General features: G+C 37.8%; 1 protein-coding gene across 2 annotated transcripts in view; it reads left to right on the top strand.

The window, feature by feature from the left end:
- Positions 1 to 6,975: 6,975 nt before the first annotated feature.
- The window catches only part of LOC140152982 (uncharacterized), a 38,889-nt gene continuing 18,064 nt past the window's right edge, over positions 6,976 to 27,800 (top strand). Inside the window, exons 1-2 of one of the 2 annotated variants that reach the window (XM_072175542.1) lie at positions 6,976 to 7,166; positions 27,098 to 27,204. In XM_072175542.1, the coding sequence (XP_072031643.1) occupies positions 7,064 to 7,166; positions 27,098 to 27,204 (210 nt within the window). In that variant the 5' untranslated portion in view covers positions 6,976 to 7,063. The remainder of the gene's footprint in view (positions 7,167 to 27,097; positions 27,205 to 27,800) is intronic. The other variant, XM_072175543.1, reaches the window with a different exon arrangement.

Raw genomic sequence — 27,800 nt, 5'->3', positions numbered from 1 at the left:
GACCAATGACCCAAGGATGGGAAAGATGACTGTCTGTTCCTATTCTGGCATTAAAATCGCCGAGGATGAGATGGATGTTGTGCCTTTTCATACCATCCAGGTGGTCAGGTAGAGATGGATAGAATTCCTCATTGTCAGAAAATGATGCGCACTCAGTGGGTGCATTATACAACAGTGATACTGAGCTGAGGGTTGCCATGGAATGTTACAAATATTATCCTCTCGGAAACAGCTTCAACACTCTTAAGACATCTGTGAATGGGCTTGGACATGACCAGACCAACTCCTTCGTGCCTTTGCTTGGTAGCAGAACTGAATAATAAAACCCAGTTCCTATCATCTGACCAAAGTTCATCGGTTGGGCTTGGTGTAATGAGACGATGTTCTTGAATTCCGGCAATGTCAATACCTGTATCAGCACAGCCCATGAATAGCTGATGCATTTTCCCTTGCTGATTTACAGTACGGACATTATAAGTAGATAATACAAGAGGTTTGAAGGTAGACAGGCGACAATAATCAGGGCCAACAGTTCGTGATGGTGTGCCGAGTTCCCGCTGGTCCGTCATGAAGTCAACAGTAGACTGCCGCTCATCTACCCTCGGTATTTTCGAAGATTTGCTTGTAGTTTTCATAATCATGAATTTTGCTGGGAATTATTTTGGTCCAGTCCCAGCAGCTTTACGGGTGATCAGCCCTGTTTCAGCTTATTTCTGGACACACAGCAGCCGAGATCTACCAAAATGTAGTAGTTCGCCCCTGATCTGGAACATGTTGGGCAGTGTTGGAAGGTTGACCAATGATGACATGTTCAACACCAGCCTAATGACCGTTGAGAAGTAAATCTTACTCTTCCGCTCTTTGGCCCATGATGAAGATTTAGAGCCATTGGGAGCCCTACCAGAAAAACAGCACCCGTTCTTACCGCACTGTTCTCCAGCAGTTTAAGGACAAAGTCCGGCCGGAACATAACTCACAAGTGCTCTTGAAAGACCTGGTATTAAACCTAACCTAACAAATGCCATGAACACCATAAATGAGTAACTAGAAGGAGAAAGAACGGAGCAATATCTCATCATGATTTTGTCGCTGGCTGTACTGTCTACATCGTTACAGTAGCAAAAAGACATTTGAACATACTGGCCGTTGAACCTGATGGTTTCCTCCGGCCTAAAGCTGGCATGTTCAGCAACTGAGCTAGGGAGGCAGAGGGCGCTCATTCCCTCACTCTGGTAAAATACCAGCCCGCACCTGTCATTAAGGAACATTGCATCAAGTGATGGGGCTGTACGCACGGTTCGCCACGGAAGCTGCAGGTACCAGGAAGCTGCTTGGTTTACAGCAGACGATTATACCCCCATATGGATGTGCAAACTATACTTTGATCAGCTCGTAATCAACGGGAATTGTTTTACCACTACGCCGAAAAGTAGACCCACGTTGAGTGATAGAGTTGACCTATTCTGGTCTCTATTGTAAGTGTTAAATAAAGTACACAAAGTATAGGACTTCAATTGATAATTTGTGATGCTTCTGGTGAGATGTCACAAGGCAATTCTCAAAATAAAATATATTGATATTAATCCGCGATGTTATAAGGCCCGCCGATTACGAGTTGATCAAACTATACTGAAGAAGAAATCTTGTCTTACAAGTCCTGTTACATTGCCGGTTCGTGTATCAACTTATTTGGTTGACGCCTTTGCATAAAGGCATAGGTCTAAAATGGAATGATGGATCTCAACCGAGGACCTCTTTTATTGATCAATGTTTATAACAGCTTCTAACTTTTTCACTGTGTAGTATACAGAATGTACATCATGTGACACATATATTTACGTACAAGCAATATTGAACGGGACCGAGAGGCGGACTGAGAGGTGGACCGAGAGGCTAGCAAGGCAGTGACTTTTGTGTGGGGCATTACATCTACTGTAGATCTATGTATTGATGAAGTAGCGTATTGATTACATCTACTATTAGATATGTGTATTGATAAAGTAGTAAATTGCACTGATTACATCTACTGTAGATCTGTGTATTGATAAAGTAGTAAATTTCACAGATTACATCTAATGTAGATCTGTGTGTTGATGAAGTTGTTTTTTTATATGTATAAAATGCTATAGAGTTAACAATAGCCCATGAGGAGTGACACAGGTCAAGAACTTATATAGGCAGCTAGGCTCTATAAAAGACGATCACATGGGCCAATCAGTTCACAACAGCTCAGGAACAACAAGAGCATGAAGAGTGAAGGGGTACAATAAAGCATCAGACACGAGTAATAAGATGCTTATGCATTCTACATTTGAAGGATGATGCGCCGTTGTCGGCGCAGTTGTCGGATATGTCTCCAACTACTCCATCTGGTAGGCTATTCCAAACGTGAACTGTTGTGTGGATGAAGGTCCTGCCAGTAGATATGGTTCTAGGAACTGGTACTGTGAGAGCGTGACAAGGCATGGATATGCTGGAGCGGGTAGCTCTTGTGACTACAAATGGCTTTGGTAGCAGTGCCTTCAGATTTGGTGGGCACAAGCCGGTGTGCATTTGATGGGGGACTGTTGCTGCAGCCACTTGACGTCTTTGATTGAGATTTGCTTGCTACCTCTTCGATCACGCCTATGATTCGAAGGGCTTTCTCTGGATAGACTCTAATAGGCCTAATATTCCTAGAGTGGTGGCGCTGGCACTCATGCAAGATACATTACAACAAGTTGCAATAGACCGAGTGACAAACTCTAATGAGCTGACTGACATAATCACCCAATTTTCATCTCACCGTGCTTTAATAGTGTATTTACTTTGCAAATATCAACTTTTCTTGTTCCACAGTATCGGGAACTAACCCTTTGTTATGCTAAAAAGCCTTCCCAATTTTACTTGTTGAAGGCCACACTCCCCATACCTCAGTAAACATCAAAAGAAAAGCTAGATGTTTTGTGTGTCAAAAAATGACACGGAATTTCTAGCGCACTTGTGTATAATATTTGTGTAATGATTTGCATTGTTACAGGAGGCTTACACAATATTTGTGTAATGATCTGTATTGTTAATATAGGAGGCTTCTTCAAGTGACATGGAAAGACGGGAGAACAAATTCCTGGATCCTCGACAAGATTGGTACAAGTCTAACCATCAGAAGCGGCATATTATGGAGAGAAAGCTGAAGTACTTTGGCCATATTGTCAGTCAGGTGTAGAAAAACAGATTTTGCAAGGGGCTATGGAAGGCAAACGAGGAAGAGGACGTCCACCAACATCTTGGACTAATGACGTGAAGCTGGTTTCTAACCAAGGAATGCAAGGTGCAACGCACTTGGCATCAGACCGAGTGAGATGGCGTACTCGTGTGAAGACCACAGCAACGCTACACAGCGCCACCTGACACAGAGAGAGATTTGCCAAAAATGGGCATTATAGCGGTATATTTATGAATATTGCATGGTACTTGAAGGCAAAATACAGGGATGGTATCCAAATTTGGCTCGATTATACCTTATGATCGATACTATCGAGTGAGTTTGATGTAGTATGAATGGTAGCACGCCATCATCCACAGCCTTAATTCACTACAAAACAGTAAAAATGCTTGGTTGAAATTACATCGGTACCTGAGTCGGTTTTATTAAGTTTTTTATTTTATTTTTTTTGCCTGAAATATGAAGATAATATATTATTCAAATCAATATTAATTGTGATATTTTGGCCTAAATAGGCCTACATTTTTGTTTAGCAAGATACGATTTTCGAAAGGAGCGGATACGTGCAGTTGACCGATACCCTTGAGTGTGTGATTATTACGTTATCAATGCACCACAAACGGGTCCATAGGAGATGTCCTCCAACCTTTTCTAATGAGTGAGGCGTATTACACTGCGAACTTGAGCCTTGTAAACGGTTGCTCTGCCTCTGTCATCAATTATTTACGACTCTCCATCTCCTCAGAGCCACAGCTTCTGTCCTGCTCTGGATTAGACGTTAGAAATGTACTTTTTGCAGGTCAGCTTGCTGTCGAATGTGACTCCCAGGATCTCCAGCTCCTCCTCAGCCAGTTTGGTGGTACCAAACAGAAGATCTAATAGCTTTGTTGGATTTCTCTTTCTTGATATTGTCATTGCCTTACATTTCGATGGCTAAGGTCACCCTCGATCTGTGTGTTAACGAAGGAGTGCATTGATTACACTGTGATCTACTGTTCGACGCTGTGTATTGACATTTTAAAATGTCATGATGTAGTGCATTTTTATTGCTTACAACTACTGTAGATCGGTGTATTGATAAAGAAGTACATTGATTACATCTACTGTAGATCTTATATTGAGTGCATTGATTACATCTACTGTGTATTGATGATGTAGTGCATTGAATACGTCTACTGTATAGATCTATGTATTGATGAAGTAGTGCATTGATTATATATACTGTAGATCTGTGTATTGATGAAGTACCCCGGTATGCATTGATTATATAATACTGTAGATCTGTGTATTGCATTGATGAAGTAGTGCGTTGATAACATCTACTATGATCTGTTTATTGATAAAGTAGTAGGCCTACATTGATCACATCTACTGTAGATCTGTGAATTGATGAAGCGATGGATTGATTACATCTACTGTATATCTGTGTATTGATGAAGTAGTGCATTGATTACATCTCCTTTAGAGCTGTGTATTGATGAAGTAGTGCGTTGAATACGTCTACTGTAGATCTGTGTATTGATGAAATAATGCATTGATCGGTGTATTGATGAAGTTGTGCATTAATTATATCTATAGATCTGCAATGTGCAGCTGTGTATTCATTGATGAAATAAGCCTACAGGTGTCCCGCCGGATAACTTGAAACTGTCCATCTGGTGAGTTTAAGGGGCCGATCGTTATTTACAGCAGGGGGGATGGACTTTTTGGAAAAAATATAGACAAAAAAAGATGAAAATTCGCGTTCGCCCCTCGCTTCCGCTCAATTTTTATTGGATTCTGTTCACCGGGTTTAGAAACACTGAACCCATGATGTAACACTAATGCTATATGTCCCATTTCAAGTTTGCCATTTAACGTTCATGATGTCATAATCAGGGTCAGATTTACTTGGGGGGGGGGGGGCTTTGGGCCCAAATTCACCATAAGGGAAGGCTTGTGCCTGGGGGTGTGCATTCAAGTGTAAAAGTTTTGGTGGGAGACCGGGGCGTATCCGCCCTATTTTCTTCAATCTCGCCTATAGAGAGGACAATTCTCATGTTAGAAGGCTATAGTTTTTACATTTTTAAGCTGTATACTATAGCTAAATACTACCACATTTGTAAGGACATTGAGCTTTCAGTAACAACAGGAGAAGGGAAAATAAAAATCACGATGACAGGGCGGACTTGCCCCGTGCTGGGGCAAGTCCGCCCCTATGGTGGGGTAAGTTCGCCCTGATAAAAAGAAAAGGTTATAAAATTGCAAAACCATTATCAATTTAATGCAAACGTTTAGTAAAGGGTATATTAGGCACTCACTCTCTTCCCGCTCTCTTCCAAAGAGTCTACTAAATTTATTGGAGGGGTATAATGCCCGGGTATAACTTGTAAGCTAATAAATGTAGCGGTCCAAAATGAGCAAAACCTTTATTTACAACTTCGGCATTTATGGTTTTAGGGCATAAACGATGGTATGAGTAATACTGATACCACTTAACTTTAAAAAATATGCTTGCATGTAGTTTTACTCTTCTTAAAGGTATTATTATAAATATTTTGCATAATACGCCGATGGGGCGAATCCGCCCCGGGAGTCCGCCTGGTGAAAACAGGGCGGACTTGCCCCTTCACATACAGGGCGGACTTGCCCCACTACTTTTTTTCGTTACCTCGTGTTATGCCTACTAAACACAATATGTCGATCTTTTAATTGCATAATATGTTGGGCAAAACGTTCACCTTCCAAATAAATATAAGAACGAAAACCGTCTCTGTAAGATCTTGAGATTATTACAATATTACTAATTTCAAAAATGTAAACTTCGGACTCAAAAACGTTTTTTGACGATAATTTCTGTGGCGAGATGTGTCGGACTGTCTTGTTTTCTTGGGTACTTAGCTATGATGTGTGCCAGCTAATTACATCATCATTGTACTTTTCCAGCAGTCACGAGATCAGAAACATGGGGTGGGCGGACTTGCCCGAGGGCGGACTTGCCCCGGTCTCCAGTACGGAATGAGTGATCGTCAAATCCTGATTCTATTATCCTTGGCTCAGTTCAGTCTCATCGTGCTTCAGCACTGGGGTTGGTGTGTGTGTGGGGGGGGGGGGGGGTGCTAATGGGCACCTTATGATCACCAAAGGCCAAAAGGTCCACTTTGCGAGTGTAAAAACAGGTTTTCATGCCGGTCTTTTCAGTCAAAAAAGGTCAAACTTGCCCAACAAATGGGCAATTAGGTTCTAGTGTTCCTGGTAAAAAAAGTTTCACTTTTTTGGGAAAAAGGTCAACTTTTCAAGATCACCCCCCCAATCCTATGTTCCGGTCTTGCCGGTGCATTTCAGTGCCTTCGTTCCAGCAGAGAAGCAGAAAAGATGAAGCTAAGATGAATCTCATCTTCTCTGGTTCCAGGGACTCGATTGTCAGAAAACATGCCGAAAATGCATGTTTTTGGCTCTTTTTTTAAAGAGAAATTAGTAACATAGTGAACTTTTTCTTTCATCTCCCTATAGAACTTGATAATATTCTTTTAATTCCAAACTAATAGCTACTAATAGTGCTGTATTCTTCTTGAATAGGGTGTACTGAGTTCGGAGTTCCTGAGGGGACCGTTCCAAAAAGTGGCCTAGCGCCCTCTATTCTAATCAATTAAGTTTCTAGATATTGAATATATAATGTTTTATCATTCTGTTACTATTACGGGTATTTCATTGAAACATTCACTAAAATAATCTGTAAAGTGAGTTATTTGAATTACTAGCACTTTCACATTTTTAAATGGTATCAATTTAATACTCAGTCGTATTAGATTTACTGAATTTACAAAACAGAAACACCTAAAAAGCATCCGGGCTCCAAGGCAGCAGTAAACATTCAAGATGGAGGACGATTCAGGATGGATTGTTGACAGCATAGTGCAATTTCTTGTCAGCCCGATTTGGCGGACACCTGTACTAGGTTTCTTGGATGCCAAGTGCATAGGTAAAAGAATAACTTCCTTACTTAAAATGTTATCGTTCTATTAATTGAGCGCTCTAGTCGAACGCAATGATGTTAAATGTTGATGTTTGCTTCTAGTGCCGTACTATTAGGGATAACCATCAAAATTTCATGTTGACCCTATTGCTACAAAAGATTGTTTTCTGAGTAGAACTAATCAACAGAAGTATTTTGGTGGTTAAATGGTCAAAATCGGTCAAAAACTTTTCGAATTATGAATTATCAAAGTTTCCCATTCTGACCGGTCACATTGGAACGAAATAAAATGACAAGGTCCAAAATTGGCATAAGCATATATTTACCTTTATATATTTCTTTATTTTAACATATTTGCAAACATGAAACAAGCATATTGTGAAAGTATCAAAGGGTTTCTTATGAAATGGCACTTAACTAGTCACTGGCATAACTTATTTTTTTTTTTTTTTTCATTGAAATCATGCATTTAGAGGACATTTGCCAAAAATCATCCAAGATAGCCGATATGGCACAAAATCAAAATTGCACTAAGTAGGTGAGCTTTTTTTCACAACCAAGAATTTCAATGTTATTGGGTTTAATATGACCAATTAGTAGGTGTATGTAAACAAAATCTTAAGTTTTGAAGGTCATTGACTCATTCACAACAATAGAGATTATCCTCATCATGCTCATGTGTATTCCTGTAGTATTCCTCATTCAAACCAAAGTAGCACTCAATACATTATGAGTATCTTTGTTCAAACCAATTCAATGCTTGACCTCGGAGTTACCTGCATGACTATCGCGGGCTATTTTGAAACAGTTATGGTTGCACCATGGAGGTATATAAATAAATGGAGAATGATCCAGCCAAGCCTCTTTTGTACTACGTTGGTTATGACCAATTATTGTTGAATAGGCAATTTCAGGTTTATATTGATTATGCTAAGCTGATTACATTGTGAAGTCTGTTTCACTGGCCATTGATTTCAATGGGGTAAAATGAAGTTTATACTTATTGAAAGTGCTCATGTTTCATAAAATTTTGATAGGCCTATCAAAATCTCATTTTCGCCAAAAATTGAGTGCTTAAATTGGATCAAGAAATCAGTCTTTTGAAAAAAAACACCTTATCTGTTGTCATCTTGTGACTCCTACATTTTGGTCATGAAAAATTGAATTATGACTTTTTTTCCCAAAAGTTATGACCCCCGTATATTTGGAACCCTCCTCCAAAGAAAATGATAGCCTCCTAATAATATTAATAATCATTTAGGCCTAAATACTGATAATTATTTATTATACAATGAGAAGTTTAACTTGATGATGATTTAGGCGGCCTATACGATTTCATGACAATACAGAATTAAAAGTTTAAAAACAATAACATGACTCAATCAATTTGACCCTAAGCTTCAACCAAAATCACGGTTATCATACACTAAACTATGAGAAACTGTTTAAACAAAGTATGTATAGGGCCTATACATTCCGTATATCAATTTCTCTCTAGAAAAGATTGTCTGATCATCACTTTTGCTTGAATTCAAGTACTTCGGTAAATTTTGCTCGCTTAGTAACTCAAATGGCCCAAATTGGCCCAACATAATTTTTTCACAATCGGAAGGTAAAAACGCTTTTGCTTTCATTTGCACTATATTTGAACTCCCTCAGACCCCTTAAAAGCTTAATATATGAACATGAAAACTAAGTATATTTGTCAAGTTACGGCACAACTAGTGTAGAAAACAGTTTCAGTAACTTGAGAACAGAACATCCGAATTTCTGCGGGTTTTCGCACGATCATACATTGAAACTATAAGCTATCAAAACTGGTGACTTTGAACTAGCTGATTGACTAGCTGACGCCATTATACAGTCTCTTTTACAAGGCTTCCGCACGGTCAATGTAGGGTCAATTCCTATGAGGAAATTTTGGGAGTGACAATCAATGAACCATGGTAGAGGCTCATAACCATCGTGGATATCAATAGCTTGGCTGAAGTGGCTGGTCTATTCAAGTTTGGTGACTCATTGAATAGAGGTAACGGGATAATCTCCACTTAGGAGATTAGAATTCTGGCGATCATTCTCCATTTATTTATATACCTCCATGGTTGCACATTCAGGTACTTCTTTTGAAAGTCCTAAACAAGGTATAGCCAGCAGCAAGTTGTAGATATTATAGGCCTAAATATAAGAAAACGCTTAGGGTTAAGATCAGGTGAACAATACATCGAATGAGCACGAAACTTCACATTTATGTTCAGAAAGGTGTCTTCTTAACATGATTTGAAAGGAATATAAAAATTCCAAAGGGAAGCTGGTGATTTAATTTGTAACTCGAGATCTACTTGTTCAATTTTTTAACCTTTTTACAGAGGGTATGATAGAGGTATTACTGGCAACTGTGCCAAATTACAGCTCAGTAGGCCACGTTTTTCACCTGATCTTACTGATTTGAATATTTTGTGCCATTCTTGAGCAGTGCTAAACTCAGCCACTGGCAATTAAGCGCACTGTATGGCGATGGACCAATTTTGACTCGCACTTACAGAAAAACAAAATAAGTTATGTTGCTGTAATTTGCAAGATAGTTACAAAATATAATTGGCAGTAACTTCCCGAAAATTTACAGAAAAATATTGAAAAATAAAAGAGTGAGATCAATTTAGAAATGTATGTGCAAGCAGTGCACAGTTGAGCTCCCTGCATGTCTATGGGAGTGTTCTAATCAAGTTGATGGTTCATTGGTCATCCCTACTATTATACTATATCTGGTTCCATACAGCAATACGCAGTATTGCTGTCTGGTAAGCAGGTACGAATTGAGACGTTGTGAATTGAGACGTCGGAGCCGGTCAAACACAGAGGACTAGCCTACATCCCGTATCCTACTATCACTCAAACAAGCAAATCTCTTCACTTTAATTCACTCACCTTATGATCCTACATCATCAGTTGAAACAAACATCTAAGTTTCCAAAAACAACTTTGTCATTCCTCAAAACTACAAGTAACTTCATTAATAAAAATTGAAATCATACTATTACCCGTTATTGAAAATTTTGTTCGATTTATGTGAACCAAAAGAACGCATTTAGTCGAGTTCAGTTTACCAAAATGGTAGCTCCTGCCTCCTGGTCACCTCAGATATGACGTCAGTATCAAGCTGCTTATTAAACGGTGGATCGGATTGGTTGAAATCAACGCCACGCTTTTTGACCTTACAGGGTCAGAGATATGCATATTCATGTATGAAAACAGCGATGCGGATATAGTATCATCACCGAGAACTGAGAATTGCGACATTTTCGATGTTTGTACCGGGAATTTCAGACACGGAGACTCCGCTGGAGATTTCAAAAAATTCGTCCAAAGGTAACCAAAGGGTTGGGGATCGATTTTAACTATCACTAAATGTTTCGGAATTGAGGTCAGCTAAAAAGTAGACAGTTTCGGGGACTGTAATTGGTGTAGATGTCACATTTTGAACAGTGAGCGATAAGTGACCAATTTCATGCTCAGCACAAGTGACTATCTTTACACAGGGTACTATTATACTAAAATGCAGCAAACCTTTTACGAGCGCGACTACCGTGATGTTGCAAATTCGGCGCTAACAACGCGTGACGGCGCACAGTTCATTCATAAATTTCCACTGGCAACAACAGATCGCCTCAGCAGCCAATCAGAGACAAGTGCGTGCAACGCAGTAAATATGCGATGTATCCTTACACTACGCGCTCGTCTAAGGTTTACTGCATTTCAGTATAGTAGTACGCTGACTTTCGTATTCGGCGAGGAGGATCGATTTCGACCTCCCTGGTTTGTTTACAAACAGAGAGGTAGACAAAAAACCGTTCCGCGTGTCCAAACACTCAAGTATCAGAAGGGTGGTCCACAATAGCGTGATTCACGTAACCTGAATAGGGATTAAAAAGCTGTCACGTAGAACCATGTGCTTCTATTGTCCAATTTGCCATCAAGATTTCATATGGAAACAGTTCAGACCCATGTACAAGATCATGTCAGAAATTAATATTTTGTTCTGGGTCTGATTATTCGGACTAGTTTGCTTCATCTCCATCGGTCCATTCAATTCATATTGCTGTTTTGTTTTTTTCGTACCGTTTCAGAAAAAAAGGAAACAAAATATAATTTCCCTTGCAATATGTACATTTCAAATGAATATAAAAAAGTTTGGGTTAAAAATGGAGAGGAAAAAAACTATTCCGCATCGGATTTTGAACCGGTACCTCTCGGTAGAAACATGAAGCCGCTAACCGACTGAGCTAATCGCCCGCTGCCTCCATCGTGGAAATTTTATAATTAAATACGGCACACCGTTTAGACGCGTCTCCTCAGCAGTTAGTGTGGTTCGCTTTTTCACAGAATGTGTATGACGCGAAACCAAAGTAGCTGTTGAGGAGACTGATATTTCGAGCTATTTCGTTCATAATTCCCGACTCAGAAATCCAAAGTATTTATCATTGTTTACAAACCGGTAGCCTGTAAAAGCCGCTGTGTTTTATGATTTCTCCGAAATACATCGACTTGGAGCGCCAAATTTCAGGATAGTAATGAGAAAAATAGTATCTATTATGTGATACCAAAACCTCATCAACAATGAAAAAAATCGGGGGGATCATCCAGGGATGATGCTGTCGATCGGGTTACGGACCTTTAATGTACGATCTTTTTAAATTTTTAGATTTTTCTTTTTTTCTTCTAAAATGATAATATACAATCATTATGAAAGTTCCCAATACATTTGGACGCGAAAAACATTGGGAATTTGCAAAGAAACAACATCATAATCTTCACCTCTATCACTCAAACATCTCGCACTATTTGGATTAGGACAGCGAAAAGCGGCTTCAGAGTTAGTCTCCTATATGCGGCCAAAGTTTGGTTACGCCCTCCACATGTGGAGGGAGCGTAACTAAGCTAGTTTTGTACGAGACTACGGTTTATGATCGTGGTTTACATAAAGTCATATTTCTAAAAAAATTATGACTTTATGTCGGACCAACAGAAAATCGTCCCGTTTTACTACAAATAGGCTGAATTTGACAGCTTGCTCATAGATTTAAGTTAGAACATGTGTAAGTATTACAAATATGCCAAAAAATCGGTTTTGAAAAAAATAAAGGTAAATTCTGAAAAAAGATTGTACATTATGACTTTAAGGTACATATTTCGAGGTGCATAACAAACACCAAATTGGTGTCATAACAAACACCAAATTGGTGTCGATGACCTGACATGCATACATTCTTTTGTCGAGAGTTCACATGGTCTTTCAATTTGTGCCGAGTGTCCTTGGCAGACTTGACTATGCTTCAGTGGTCATGAAAGGATTCAATAGATAACCTCTGCCCCACTAATCCCCAGCTATTGTCTGAAATTGCACCTCGGAAGATATATTATAACAACTCAGTCCTCAATGATAGTCATATAACGACCAAAAGATAAATGACTGACTATTGAGGACTGAGTTCCGCAGTCTACACAGCACTAGTCCGAATAATCGGACCCAGAACAAATGATTAATTTCTGACATTATCGTGTACTGGGTCTGAACTGTTTTCATTCGAAATCTTGATGGCAAATTGGACAATAGAAGCACATGGTGCTACTTCACAGTTTTTTAATCCCCTATTCATGTTGCGTGAATCACTGATTTAGTCTCTATTGTGGACCATCCTTTTGATACTTGAGTGTTTGGACAAGCGGAACAGGTTTGACAGGCCCCTTTGTCTACCTCTCTGTTTGTAAACAAACGAGGAGGTCGAAATCGTCCTCCTCGCCGAATACGAAAGTCAGTGTAATAGTACGGCACTAGCACAGCACGTAGTTCCAATTCCAGTAACTGTAACTCGTCATACCTATAGAAAAATTATCAAATTCGTGGACATCGTGGAACATTCAACTACGCTTGTTACACTCCGCGACTACTCCTGCTAACTACACGCGCGTACAATGCTACTCTATGCGTCCATATTAGCGAGGCTATCTGCGTACAACTGCTTACTACGCACAGCCACGCAAAGTGTATGTAGGTATCCCAGGCAAACCTATATCTGGTTCCATACAGCAATACACAGTATTGCTGTCTGGTAAGCAGGTACGAATTGAGACGTCGTGAATTGAGCGTCAGAGCCGGTCAAACACAGAGGACTAGCCTACATCCCGTATCCTACTATCACTCAAACAAGCAAATTATCTCTTCACGAATTCACTCACCTTAATTGCGATCCTACATCATCAGTTGAAACAAACATCTAAGTTTCCAAAAACAACTTTGTCATTCCTCAAAACTACAAGTAACTTCATTAATAAAAAATTGAAATCATACTATTACCCGTTATTGAAAATTTTGTTCGATTTATGTGAACCAAAAGAACGCATTTGCGAGTCGAGTTCAGTTTACCAAAATGGTAGCTCCTGCCTCCTGGTCACCTCAGATATGACGCCAGTATCAAGCTGCTTATTAAACGGTGGATCGGATTGGTTGAAATCAACGCCACGTTTTTTTTTTTTTTTTGGGTCAGAGATATGCATATATTCATACATGTATGAAAACAGCGATGCGGATATAGTATCATCACCGGAACTGAGAATTGCTACATTTTCGATGTTTGTACCGTGGAATTTCAGACACGGAGACTCATGGAGATTTCGGCAAATTCGCCCAAAGGTAACCAAAGGGTTGGGGATCGCATTTTTAACTATCACTAAATGTTTCGAATTGAGGTCGGCTAAAAAGTAGACAGTTTCGGGACTGTAATTGGTGTAGATGTCACATTTTGAACAGTGAGCGATAAGTGACCAATTTGATGCTCAGCACAAGTGACTATCTTTACTCAGGGTAAGGCAAACCTCAGTTAACACATTTGCTAGTCAGCGAAATTTGCCGAAACCGGGGCCCAAACACAATGCATATTTACATAGAAATTTGAATTTTTTTTCAAGAATAGGTCGGTGAAGGAAACCTACATAAATATGTTTTCTATACTTCACTTGACCCAAATATATGATTTTTTATGGTGATAATCAAGTTGCACATGGAATTTTAGAGGGATTTTGATAGCAGTTCCATTAAAAAAAGCTGCTCTCGCCATGAGACTAGGATCTATAACCACCCCTAAATGCCGTTTTGGGGAATTTTGCTAGCAGAATCTTTTTGATGAAAGTCAATCTGTGACAAGATGTAACTTTGTTACGGAAAGTGCTATGACAAAAATGTTTTCAGTTTTGGCTTTTTTTACTCAAGGGCTTTAATTTGATATGTAAAATGATGCAGTTTGATGGCAAATTTGAATTCACCTAGCATACCTAATGTATGTTCCATGATGTCCACGAATTTGATAACTTTTCTATAGACTACAGTGCACTCTATCAAGCATGGGATTTTCTAGTGGAAATACTGGAACCAGTCTTTTTTGATGTCAAAATTCCTGCAGTTTTATTTATTTTCAGCCCATTTTCAGGTGTTTTTGTCCAATTTTACGCGCTTTTCCAGACTTTTTCATAAATGCGTACCCCGGTAGATGTCATTATGTTTATGATCAAGACTGAAGTCTTGCTGGCAGGACTAGCACAGCACGTACAGTGTGACCAGTCCTATTCTGTCGGTCCAGCTTGTAGTCTTGGGCCCAAGCTTCACGTGGCTCACGGTTTGTAATCAACAACAGAAAGCAGCTGTGAAGGAGACTGGCGTGACAACATCGTCAATTTCGGAAAAACCAACACTCGACCATGGAATTTAATTGTCGGTTTGTCATTTAATATATATAAAACGATAAATAAAGTAACTTCCACTCTGAAAACTTAGGAACTTGTTTGATTCCACTGACTATTTGCGATCGAAATATACACAACACAAATAAGAGAAATCATCAACAAAAAATCGAACCAAGGACTTGTTTTCAATCAAATTTGAGTCGCATCGTCAACCGGAAGTGACGTGGCACGGATCGACGGAATAGCCAAAATATTAAATTCTCGATCATGAGAGCCAACTTGGGTACGGTACGCAGTTATTTGCATCGAGCGTACCGTACTACGCAAATACCGGCACTTACGTCACAAACACAGCTTTTGAGAATTGGCCAATCACACGGTCGTTGCTAGGCAAGGTCAAGGTTCGGTCATGCAGGTCGCGCGATCGTGTTATTCTATGGAAAGTACGCTGACTCAGAAGATACATACTCTCATGATCCAGAAATTGTTATTTTGGCTATAGTTCCAATAATTGGAACTCACGGCTCCTACCAGTCCCAGTTGTAGTAACTACAAATTTTGAAAGTTTGAGGACTTGTTCTCAAGTTGTAGCAGGTACCATAGGGTGTCTTCAGTGTTAATTGATTTCATAAATGTTGCAAAATATTGATATTGACAATAATTAACAACCTGTTTGACCTCTCCATATATTCATACATTGTTCACCTGTGTTTTCATGTCATATTTTCCGGTGAAAAATGATTACAAATGTGTAATTTGAAATCATTTTTGGAGCAACGATTTCTTCGTACCGACGGCTAAGTGTGTATATGAATGCACATTAAATACATACACAGCACCTGTTGGAACTCCCGGTCGGAGCCGGGAGTTTCAATTATTGGAACTGGGCCAGTCCCCTTTCCATTCCAATATCATATAATTGAAACTCCCGGCTCCAACCGGGAGTTCCAACAAGTGATGTGTGTGTGTTTAATGTGCATTCACATGTATACTTACTTAGCCGTCTATACGAAGAAATCGTTGCTCCATAAATTATTGAAAATTACACATAAATTTTTCACCATAAGTGGCGTACATGTAGATTTCTTTTTGATGTCAGACATGATTGGGGGATGAGGTTGGAAAAAATTCTTTAAATATAGTGAATCCAACACTTTTCAGCGACAGAATAAGTTTGTGGTACTAAATGCGTGTGAAGCATAATAATAATAATGTGAATTTCTAATGTGCACATCTCCACCAAATCAATGGCGCTCAAAGCTCGATACATACAGAGATTATCTTAACACTACATAATAAAAATTTACATTACAACTTTTATTTAAGTCTACACATGAACAACAAAAATATGGTGATGCACATCAGTTAAATGCTTCTTTCATTAAATGAGTTTTCAAAGAACTTTTAAACTGTGCTAAAGATGTACCGTACTTAATTTAATGTGGGTTGGCAGAGTACCCTATTCCAGAGACGTGGTGATGCAATTGAAAAAGCCCTGTCCCCCCATGCATGTTTTGAACGAGGTTCGCAGAGAATTGATTTGTCACTGGAATGGAGCATACAAGGAGGGTTATATGGTTGGAGGAGACATGATATATTCTGGTGCAAGATAATGTTAATTAAATGCATTGAAATGGCATTGAATTGAAATGAAATTTGGGCGATTTTAATTTCAATGCATTGGAATTGAATTGGAATCGCAATGCGTGGACTTGGGCATGAATTGGATTGGAATTGAAATCATCGTGAGCAATGAAGAATTGAATTGGATTGGAATTGAAATCATGTTGAGTGATGAAGAATGAAGTGAAATTGAAATGAAATTCAGCTTTGATTTCAATTCAGCATTTCAATTCACAAGCAGATGTCTGTGATTCCAGATCATTCCACCTGTAAAAAGTGCCCTTCCCCCATTCTGAATTCTGATACACTTCCAGGTCTATTCAAATGAGAGACACACATTACAAATTTAGCAAAAATACACTAATATCTTCTAATATGATGCAAATTGATTCTTAGCATTTCCAATGTTTTAAATTGCTTGATATGATCGATGCTGTGAGTATGAGATCCCCCCATCTTGCCAAAGATCTCAAACTTTTGGCACTAATCATAAAGCCCCTATTTTTCTTAAGCTCCAAATTTTTATGCTCAAAAGTCAGTACATTTGAACTAATTGTGAGAAAAACAGTAAAGAAAATGCTTATATATTTCACAGCTTTTTTCACACTTTTTCAAGTACAAAGATTTTGGGTGTAAAATGTTAGGAGGAACAGGAGACAAGTAGGGGCTATCTAATAGTATCATTCAAAACCTTGATTTTTGACATCTTTGAGGTCAGTGTGGGAACAGAGTCCCATTATCGATTGTACCACATACCTTAAGGTTAGAAAATAATGTGCATAGTGGACAAGAAGTTAAGGCAAATATTAGGAAATCAGTCACCTAAGAACTAAGATGTTCCAAAGTTTCATAAAATAGGACCTAGAGGTCAAGGATCACTCGCGTTGTTTGAATGTGAAAAGTGAGTTAACATAACAATATAGTATCTTCTGTACTGTTGAAATGCTTTTGTGACAAGTACATGTACATACAAGTGGTAGTAAAATTTAAAACATGCACTGCAAAAACAGTGTCTAGATATTAAACACCATTCTAGACACCATCTTGTCCTCAATTTGTAAACATGTCTAAAATAATGCTAAACATGTTTAGTAATTTGATGCCTTGTGTTTAGATAATAAACACTTGATGTTTTGAAGTTTGACATTTGTGTTTAGATTTTACATGTGTTTACAAATCAAGGACAAAAAAGTGTTCAATCTCTAGACACAGTTTTTGCAGTGTGCCTTTGGTCAATTAACACTAACTGCAACTGTATTGGAATTGGAATTGAATTGGAATTGAAATGTATGCTCAGAATTGAATTGAAATTGATTAGCTGTTAATTTCACTGCATTGGATTGGAATTTAAATGAAATGAATTTGAAATTGAAAAACTGAATTGGAATCAAATTGAATTAATTCTAAAGCAAGGTGGATCATGAACGACTACTCCCGAGAAAGCAGTGTTACATCCATATGCATGCTGAATGACCTCGGATGGGAATCTCTACAACAACGAAGAGCAATCTCCAAAGCCACGATGTACCGAATCGTCAACCATCTCATTGACATTCCTGACAGCCAGCTGATACCCTCAAACACCACCACCAGGGGCAACTCTCAGAGCTTCCATGTTCCATTCTTCCGCACAGCTTTACTGCAAGGCTCTTTCTTCCCCGACACTTTCCGTCAGTGGAATGCCTTGCCCCAGGAAGTTGTTGAGTCGGCAACCCTAGACGTCTTCAAGTCCAGAGTGTGTGGCGTCTCCTTCACCTAACCAGTCCACTTTCCAGTCACCTTTTTAAGCTGCACATTCACCTTGTATATAGGATCAGCACTCTTTGACTGCACTTACTTGAATGCACCACAACTAATGTGCGAGTATACTCCAGCGGAGGTTTCTGCACAGTATCGAAAGATGATGATGATGATGATTGAATTGGAATTGAATCAACACTCCAGGTGTAGAAAGAATTGAATTTGAATAGAATTGAAATCAATTTTCTGAAGTGAAATAACAATACTGGCGATGGATATGATCGGGCATTTAGAGCGATAAAAATGGAGATCCCATGTTTTGCTTGAATCAGATAATGCCTCAATATCACTTTGGAACATGTGACAATCAGAGACGACAGAGATGTTTTCATAATATTTAGAGTCTGCAAACAAAGCTAAAGAAGAATCCTGGGCAACACTGGGCATATCGTTAATGTATAAAAGAAAAAGCATAGGCCCTAATATTGGTCCTTGAGGCACCCCTGACACATCAAGAAGCCAGTTGAATTAACCCCATCAATAACAACCCATTGCTTCCTTCCTGTTAAAGTGAAGCCATGTAGGTCGTGGTAACATTCACAGAAATTTACAAATGAATTTTAAATCCAAAAACTTGCATCCGTCTGATGTCACACACATGACCGACCCTTTGGTGACCCCTGACAAAAAAAATAATGTGAGAAAGAAAAAATCAGTATTGCTGTTTGTTGTGTATGTATGTGTTGTATGTGCTGAAAAGTTTTGTGAAATAATGCCACTTCAAATAATATATCTCTACTAATGAACTCAAACTTGGTAACAATGATCATTGAGTAGGGCTCTTAAGGTGACCCAACGGATGCTGAGTTCAATGGTCATCTTGGGGTCAAATGAGTTCAATATGTGAAAATACTAAAATCTAATTTTGTCACCTGGAAGTATAGAAAGATAATTACCAAGGGTGTTTAAAAAACTTCATTTGGCAAAGGTCAAGTGGAGTGTGAAGGACAATACGGTCAAAATTTTCAACCCGCAAAAATATTTATTACACATGTGAATATAATTTGGAAATGCAAATTAAAGACTCACTGAGAACTGTCCAGAATTAATCCAAGGAAAATATCCCACTATAATGTGTACACAACAAATTGCTCAATTTTACTAGAAATAAGTTTGGAGGTGTGGGAGATATATATACCAAAGTAATCAGAGGTCATACTAAGGTCTAAGGTCATGAAGAGGTTAGACTACCCCGTAGTCCACTTGCCCATTGTGCATACTCTGGATATTGTATTTAAGCTTAAAACTCTGATTTAATTAATGTGTGCACAATTGATAGATTTTCACATCTGATCTTTTCAGTCACCCTACTCCCTCTCTTTGTTAGCTTCCCAAGTAGACTACTGACTTTGCCTTGCGGTTAAGATTGTTAACACAGGACTCTATGGAGAGTTAGGCCAATTTCTGGCCTAACTAAAATTGGCCATGATGTAATGCATCTTTAAATGGATCTGCCTTGTGATTGGTCGCCCATATCTCGCTATGGTTTAAATCTTTATTGCCAAAGATGTTGCAAAAAAGAGTTTGTATTAAAAGTAGGGGACTGTTTATTAAAGTTTGAACCAGATTGCATAAATTTCCAGTTGTAAATGCTCAATTCAGGTGAGGCATTTGTACCATCATGGTGCTCAGGGTTTACTTTAACACGCAAAACACGCGTATTTACGCGTTCAGACACTTCTCTGGCTCCTTCAAATCCATAGTCCCAAAGTCCAATGCATACAAAATCTTGAAAATGTACGCGTTCAGATTTTGCAAGATTTGAACAGAGAAACACCTGATATTGTGCATTTATTCTCGGCTTTTGGCATTTAGGACCTAATCACGATATGTAGGGCCGATCACATTTTGTCAGCATCGATCCATGTATGTTTTAATGATTGCGAGTCTCTAAAATTGTATAGTGTCAGTTTGAAATCTTGCAAATTGGGTTCGGGTCCTTTTTTCTGTTTAAATGATGCACCAAATATGTCTTCAATTGGACTTTAATTTTGCAAAATTTTCCCTCTCAGGGGGGAACATCCCCCTCAGACACCCCCATAGACCATGGGACAAGGCTTGCTAAGTGCTTCAGAAAGTAGTTTTCGTTCTCCCTTTCTGGGTAGAGGATGGTTTATACATGAAAATATAGCTATTATATCACTGATCAATAATATAACATTTCCCACTTTCAAAAGTTGCACGTTACTGTGTAATTTAGGAGTTATTTGGGGTTAAAATGTGTTTTTTAGATTTTTTCCATTTTTGCCCAAAATGTCAAATATTAAAATAGCTGTAACTTTCAAAATAAATTGAGTAGAAATTTCATTTCTATTGTAGATGTTACATATTACATTGATGTCTAACACTGGTGAATAAAAATGTCACAGCACAACGCTAAAATATAAAAAAATGGCAAAAACCATATTTTTGTGCTATTTCAGACATTTTTGAGCTAAAAATGTAATTTTTGCATGGGGAAAAAAATAAATATAAATCTTATTGATTTAAAAAATATGTCATTATGTCAATCTAGTTATTCTGAATAAAAAAGTTAATGATGGTGAATGTCTGTGACCTATAGTTTTTGATCTATGGCCCTTTCAAATTCATATATGGACTAAAATAGCATGTTTTTGTTCAATATTTCAATATTACGCCAAAAATGGTCCTTTATGGCCATTTTAACCAACTTGTTAGTTTTTGGAGAGTGGGAACTTCACTTAATAATATGAACATGTAATTGTACTTTAATGTTAAGCTATTTCAAGATCCACTAGTATGCCCACTACCGTGGTAGCAGCAATTTATCTACTTTCAATGCAGTAAAATGATGACTAAAATGATTTTGCTGCATTGAAAGTAGTAAAATTGACGATATAATTGCTTCTGCCATGGAAACCGAGCTACCAGTGGATCTACAACTAGCTTAAAATGAAAGTGCTATAATATATCCATAATATATGTGAAGTTCCCACTTTCCAAACACTGAAAATTTTGTTAAAATTACAAAAAAGTACCATTTTCAGCCTAATATTGGAAAAATTGACAAAAACATGCTATTTTAGTCCATATGTGAATTTGAAAGGGCCATAGATCAAAAACTATAGGTCACAGACATTCACCATCATTAACATTAATTGAAATTGATTAGCTGTTAATTTCACTGCATTGGATTGGAATTGAAATGAAATGAATTTGAAATTGAAAAACTGAATTGGAATCGAATTGAATTAATTCTAAAGCAAGGTGGATTGAATTGGAATTGAATCAACACTCCAGGTGTAGAAAGAATTGAATTTGAATAGAATTGAAATCAATTTTCTGAAGTGAAATAACAATACTGGCGATTGATATGATCGGGCATTTAGAGGGATAAAAATGGAGATCCCATGTTTTGCTTGAATCAGATAATGCCTCAATATCACTTTGGAACATGTGACAATCAGAGACGACAGAGACGTAAAATTCATAATATTTAGAGTCTGCAAACAAAGCTAAAGAAGAATCCTGGGCAACACTTGGCATATTGTTAATGTATAAAAGAAAAAGCATAGGCCCTAATATTGGTCCTTGAGGCACCCCTGACACATCAAGAAGCCAGTTGGAATTAACCCCATCAATAACAACCCAGATTTTTAACACGGGACTCTATGGAGAGTTAGGCCAATTTCTGGCCTTTACTAAAATTGGCCATGATGTAATGCATCTTTAAATGGATCTGCCTTGTGATTGGTCGCCCATATCTCGCTATGGTTTAAATCTTTATTGCCAAAGATGTTGCAAAAAAGAGTTTGTATTAAAAGTAGGGGACTGTTTATTAACGCGGCTGTGTACTCTAGACATTGTTTCTTTCGCAAAATTGAGGTTTTTTTGATATGTTTGTACTTTGTTATGTTTTTTATAAATACAAGGAATGAAAATCCAGATTTGTAAACTCCAACTGCAATATTTTAAGGATTTTATTTCACTATTCCACTCGTGTTTGAAATTGAAAAGGAAAGAAAATCTTTGTTGAACCAGCAGGGTACACGCTGCAAACAACGTATCGCGCAATTTGTTAACGCACAAATACGCTTACGCTACGCTGACGCTTATATGCATGCGCGCATCAAATGGAAACACCACGGAAGCACTGATTTCACAAAAACCTAGTGGTCAAATGGCTCCGCTTTTAGCTGATAAAATGTGGGTTTTTTCAAGTTCTCTCCCCCGATTTAAATATCAAGTTATAAATGGATTTCGCTCAAACTTCTCAAGGGGCTGTGGATTTACCCGATGTTCACGTAATATAAGGTACAAAAACGAAAACTGCCGCATTCTCCTGTGAGATTCGATGAAAGTGCAAAATGTGACCACTTTAAACTTCAACGGCCATTATTTCAATGTTCATTTTCTCGGTAAAATGACGATTTAGGTACACGATAACTCAATAAATACAGCATCTATAGGTAAGCAAATATGATCATCGTAAAAAGCATGATCGACTCAAGAAACGGTTTTCTCATTTTTTATATTTTGGTCTATTTCCGATTTTAGGCATCATTTTGTGCAAATAGGCGCTTGTGAATTTTAAAAGTTCAATTTGATACCTTATATGGTCAATATCTCAAAAAATAAGGCCAATATCAAAAAAATAAAAAACCGCTTTTTGGAATGGAGCCTCAAGATTGAGCTAAAAACAAAATAAAATATTTTGGAAAGAGTGTTTTTTGTTATGATGTACCTTACAAATATTGCCAAAAACTCACTTTTTTGTGATTTTCTTCAGAATTGTTGTTTTTACCTCAAATCGGTATTTATATTAAGATTTATTGATGTCTTGCCTTCTTAAAAATGTATACTTTTATATGTCTTGCGCGAATAATTACAAAGTTATTGCACTTTTACTACATGCATGTCTGAGAGTACACAGCCACCTTAAAGTTTGAACCAGATTGCATAAATTTCCAGTTGTAAATGCTCAATTCAGGTGAGGCATTTGTACCATCATGGTGCTCAGGATTTACTTTAACACACAAAACACGCATATTTACACGTTCAGACACTTTTCTCTGGCTCCTTCAAATCCATAGTCCCAAAGTCCAATGCATACAAAATCTTGAAAATGTACGCGTTCAGATATTGCAAGATTTGAACCGAGAAACACCTGATATTGTGCATTTATTCTCGGCTTTTGGCATTTAGGACCTAATCACGATATATGTAGGGCCGATCACATTTTGTCAGCATCGATCCATGTATGTTTTAATGATATTTAGTCTCTAAAATTGTATAGTGTCAGTTTGAAATCTTGCAAATTGGGTTTGGGTCCTTTTTTCTGTTAAAAATGATGCACCAAATATGTCTTCAATTGGACTTTAATTTTGCAAAATTTTCCCTCTCAGGGGGGAACATCCCCCTCAGACACCCCCATGCGTAGTGGATTTAAAACAAGTGACCATTTTCGCAATTCTGCTTTCGACATTTGCCAATTTAGGCCCTATGTTTAACACAATTTATAGGTCTAATGGGGAAAACATGACAACGAAATGCTTTATGGACCGTCATTTCACAATTTTCGGCTTTTCAACTGTTCAAACTTAAATTTTACACAGTAATAGTGACTAAATGGTCCACCAAATCGCTTCAATTAGGGCTTCATTTTGCAAAATTGTCCAAGTTCCAAGGGGGAAACATCACCCTGCGTAGTTGATAAACAAATGGCCACTTTCACTTCTGCTTTTGACAACTTGCCGTCCACAAAAAACTCCATGGACTGCTCATTTAAAAATCATCTAAAATTTCCCCCACCCCCTTCTGACTGCTCTAGATCCGCCAGTGCTCCAAACAGTAGATTTCTTTTTTGACTCGGGGTGAAAAAATGTCTTGAAGTATAGTGAATCCAGCACCTTTTGGAAAAAGAATAAGTTTATGTTACAAAAAATTTGCCATTTTGAAGCTAAACTGTTGAAATATGGTGCAAAAGTGGAATAAATTTGCACTTTTGGGGCTAAAATGGCCAAATATGAGGTTAATTTGGTCAGAAACCCACATACAGGCATCAACATTTGGGGATGATTGTATGGACCATCCCCTAGCAAAATATTGGGGGAGATTCCCCCCACCCACCCCCCTCCGGATCTACGCCTAAGGCTCCAAAAACACACATATTGTTAAAAATGTCTTCAAAAATAATATTATAAAAATAGCCCTTGGGCAATGTTTTTGGCTCCTTCAGAGGAAAAATTCACAATTGAAAGGGTCAAAAAAATTTGAAAATACACCTTCTGCAAAATGCTTAAAGAAAACCCTGATGGTGCTCCTGTTGTAAAGGGGTCAATGTGTCCACTGTGTTGTCTATGAAGACTTGCCAAAAACTAGAGAAAATATGGAAATATGCAAAAAAAAAGCAATAGAGGGTATTCATTACTACGTCATTGATGTGATTGCTCATGCATAAAATTCCTCCCCATAGTTTGTTTAGCTTAATCGGTCGAGTTACCTCTTGAAATGATGATCACCGTTATCTTTGAGTTATTACAGTGAGGCCCACGACAATGTTCAACACAAAGTGAACAATGTTGCAACTTGGAGGACAAACAAACCAACACCGGCAAATTCGACTGACATGTGTACAACGTGGAAGCTATGGGGAAATTGAACACTCGTTGTCTGATCATGCATGTGTTTATGGTTCGGGTAGCGGTTACTTAGCAACTCTCGTTCCGCTTGGGTTTATTGCATACACTCTATACTAAGATAAACAAATATTGTGTTTCTTAATTTCTAACAGTAGCATTGAGGACAAATATTTAAATTTTTGTGAAAATTCAATAAAAAGGTTTGGATTATAGTTTTTTTAAAGGTCGGTTGGGTTATGCCAATCAATTTTTTACATAATACAGGAAAAACAATGCATGTTTTTTTGATAATCTATGATGAAGTACATCTCTGTACAGCTGTATCATGCATAAAATGATCTACACCAGAGACAGTACTATCCTGCCAGCATACGTCAAAATTGAACTCATTTGGGATTTGTTGCCATGACAACTGAACTAATGGCATATGTTCATTAAAGATTGATGAATTGTTATCATTTTTTGCCTTATTCAGAGTACTGCAAATACTGCAGGTGCTTATTTTTGTCATCACATTGCTACAGTTTAGTGTAGAAGTAATTAATTTATTTTTGTCAGCACTACAAATTGTAGCAGTTGCTAATGTTGGCCATCACATAGCTACACATGCAGTGTTGGCACTCTAGTGTATATGTTTGTTTGATTCAACTCCAAGATATACATGTATAGCAGTTGTGTCTTATAGAGTGTTAAAAGCACATTTAATGCTTTTCTCCTAGTGTAGATGCTATGAAAAATATGATGTGACTCACACATATTCAAAATTTGAAAGAGACTTTATTAATTAATTAATTCAACTTCAATACATATATAGCAGTTGTCTCTTTGATGAGAATGTTAAAAGCACATAATGCATTTCTCCTAGGGTTGATGCTTTGAAAAATATGATGTGACTCACACATATTCAATTGAAAGAGACCTTTTTTTAATTGTTTTATTTATTTATTTGTTTATTCATTTGTTATTCATGCCAAAATAAAAGAGGAAGCAGTTGTTTTACAAATGCAACTTGTTTCACACTGTAGACTTAACATTTAAAAAAAAAAGAAGAGATACAAAAGAAGCATAAATGATGAACAGTTTAAATATTTGGTGTATCCTTTTGTAAGATATTCATGAGTTAGACTAGTGTAAAGACTCCATTGAGGAAAGCAGCTAAAACTGTAAAATTTATTTATTTATTTATTTCTTATTTAACCTGGGGTGACCAATCAATTCACTGGCACTGTTCTCCCTTGGTTCCTAGGTAAACATTCTTACAGAATAAAGTGGTATATAATCCTTCAATAGAAGATTTCTGGGCTAGGCTAATTTTGTGCTCTTTTAAACGAAGGATGCACTCAATTTTTGGGGATGGGTGTGTGAGTACTAATTAAGGGTCTGACTGAGAAGGTTCAGGTCTCTTCCCCTGGTTATAAATACCACTTGACAAAAGTTGTAAAACAAAAGGCAAGTATCATCATATTGTAACACCTGGGTATTAAAGCTAATAGTAAGGTAAAATGAAAGAAAACCACTTAGCCGCTTAAAAAAAAAGCGCAGTGATTTATAGTGCGCTACGCACAGGCACAACGCCTAGACGTTGATCCACAAGCCTCAGCACACTTCACAGGTTGTTGCTGACCACTACGGCCCCACATCATTCCATATTCCATAAACCAGGGACTTTGCTGCTTCAAGAGCACACACCCTAGACATTCCACAAATAACCTTCGCAACCAGGATCAGCTCCCCGAGTTTCGTAAGGGTTACAACGAGACAAATTAGCAGTAAGTTCCTTGTCCTGAGGAATTTCAAGCTAACTTAATTTTTTTCCACGAGAGTGCACTAGGCACCGCCAGGGTTCGAACCCGCAACCTCTCGTACCATGCGCCATTAATGAAATCTAATCCAAGGTGCAAAAACACATAAATTACAAGCAAGAATTCATAATCATGTATACATGAAAACAGAGTTAACAAAAAGGATAGCTGGATAAAACAAATCAACTATCCAAATTGTTAGCTCTATACAAATTCAAACAGCTAGCTCTATACTGAATAAAATAGGGATCCCTGGTTTTAATCAAAACCTAAGCAAAAGGTAGAAATTGAAAGGTAGAAATCCTTGTGAGCAAATCACACATTGCTTTAAATCAACTGTATTGAATTTTGTTTCTCTGTACTTTTTCTTTCTCAGTTTTTGATCCAGATCATTTAGAGGCCAGTAAAGAAAAGGAAAAGGAGAAGGCTTACAAAGAACAAGAAAAGGCATACAGAGAGCTACATGAAGAATACAAAACCATAGTAAGTTCTTATTATTGAAATGTTTATTAACTTTGTTAATTTGGCTTTGGAGTTAAGAATCAATCAGCTTAGCACCTTTGTTTCATAACCACTATGGTATGGGACATTTTTATTTTATTTTTGCTATAGCCCCCTCCTCAAAGGTATTTAATTATATTAATACTTGCTCAAGGAGCATTCGATGCCAATTTTGCTGCACAATTGTATGAAGTTATTTTTTGTCTCTTTAAGTGCCTAATGGTCTAAGATGAGGCTTTGGCACTCTTTCCAGCCTTCTCTAATCCTTATCTCCATAGACTAAAATAAAAAGGTCAATTGAAGAAGTTCATAATAAAATTTTCACAAAATGCTAATTGAGCAAGTACATTTCAAAAATGAAATGCCCCTAATAGGTGATAGGTATGACAGGATCAAGAAGGATAATGTGAGTCCTCAATTGACAGTGTTTACAAATTACGCACACACACACCGGCACCCCTACTTGTTGCACTACACATCTCAAAGTTTGTGCGGTGTTTTACCAAGCGTTTGTTACGAACCAATGAACAAATTGAAGGACACAGGTACTGCTTGAGATGGCTTTGTTGCTAAAAACT

This window comes from Amphiura filiformis, chromosome 5 (genome assembly GCF_039555335.1).
Source record: "Amphiura filiformis chromosome 5, Afil_fr2py, whole genome shotgun sequence".
NCBI classification, from domain to species: Eukaryota; Metazoa; Echinodermata; class Ophiuroidea; order Amphilepidida; family Amphiuridae; genus Amphiura; species Amphiura filiformis.
This window is presented reverse-complemented; position numbering and strand designations above follow the sequence as displayed.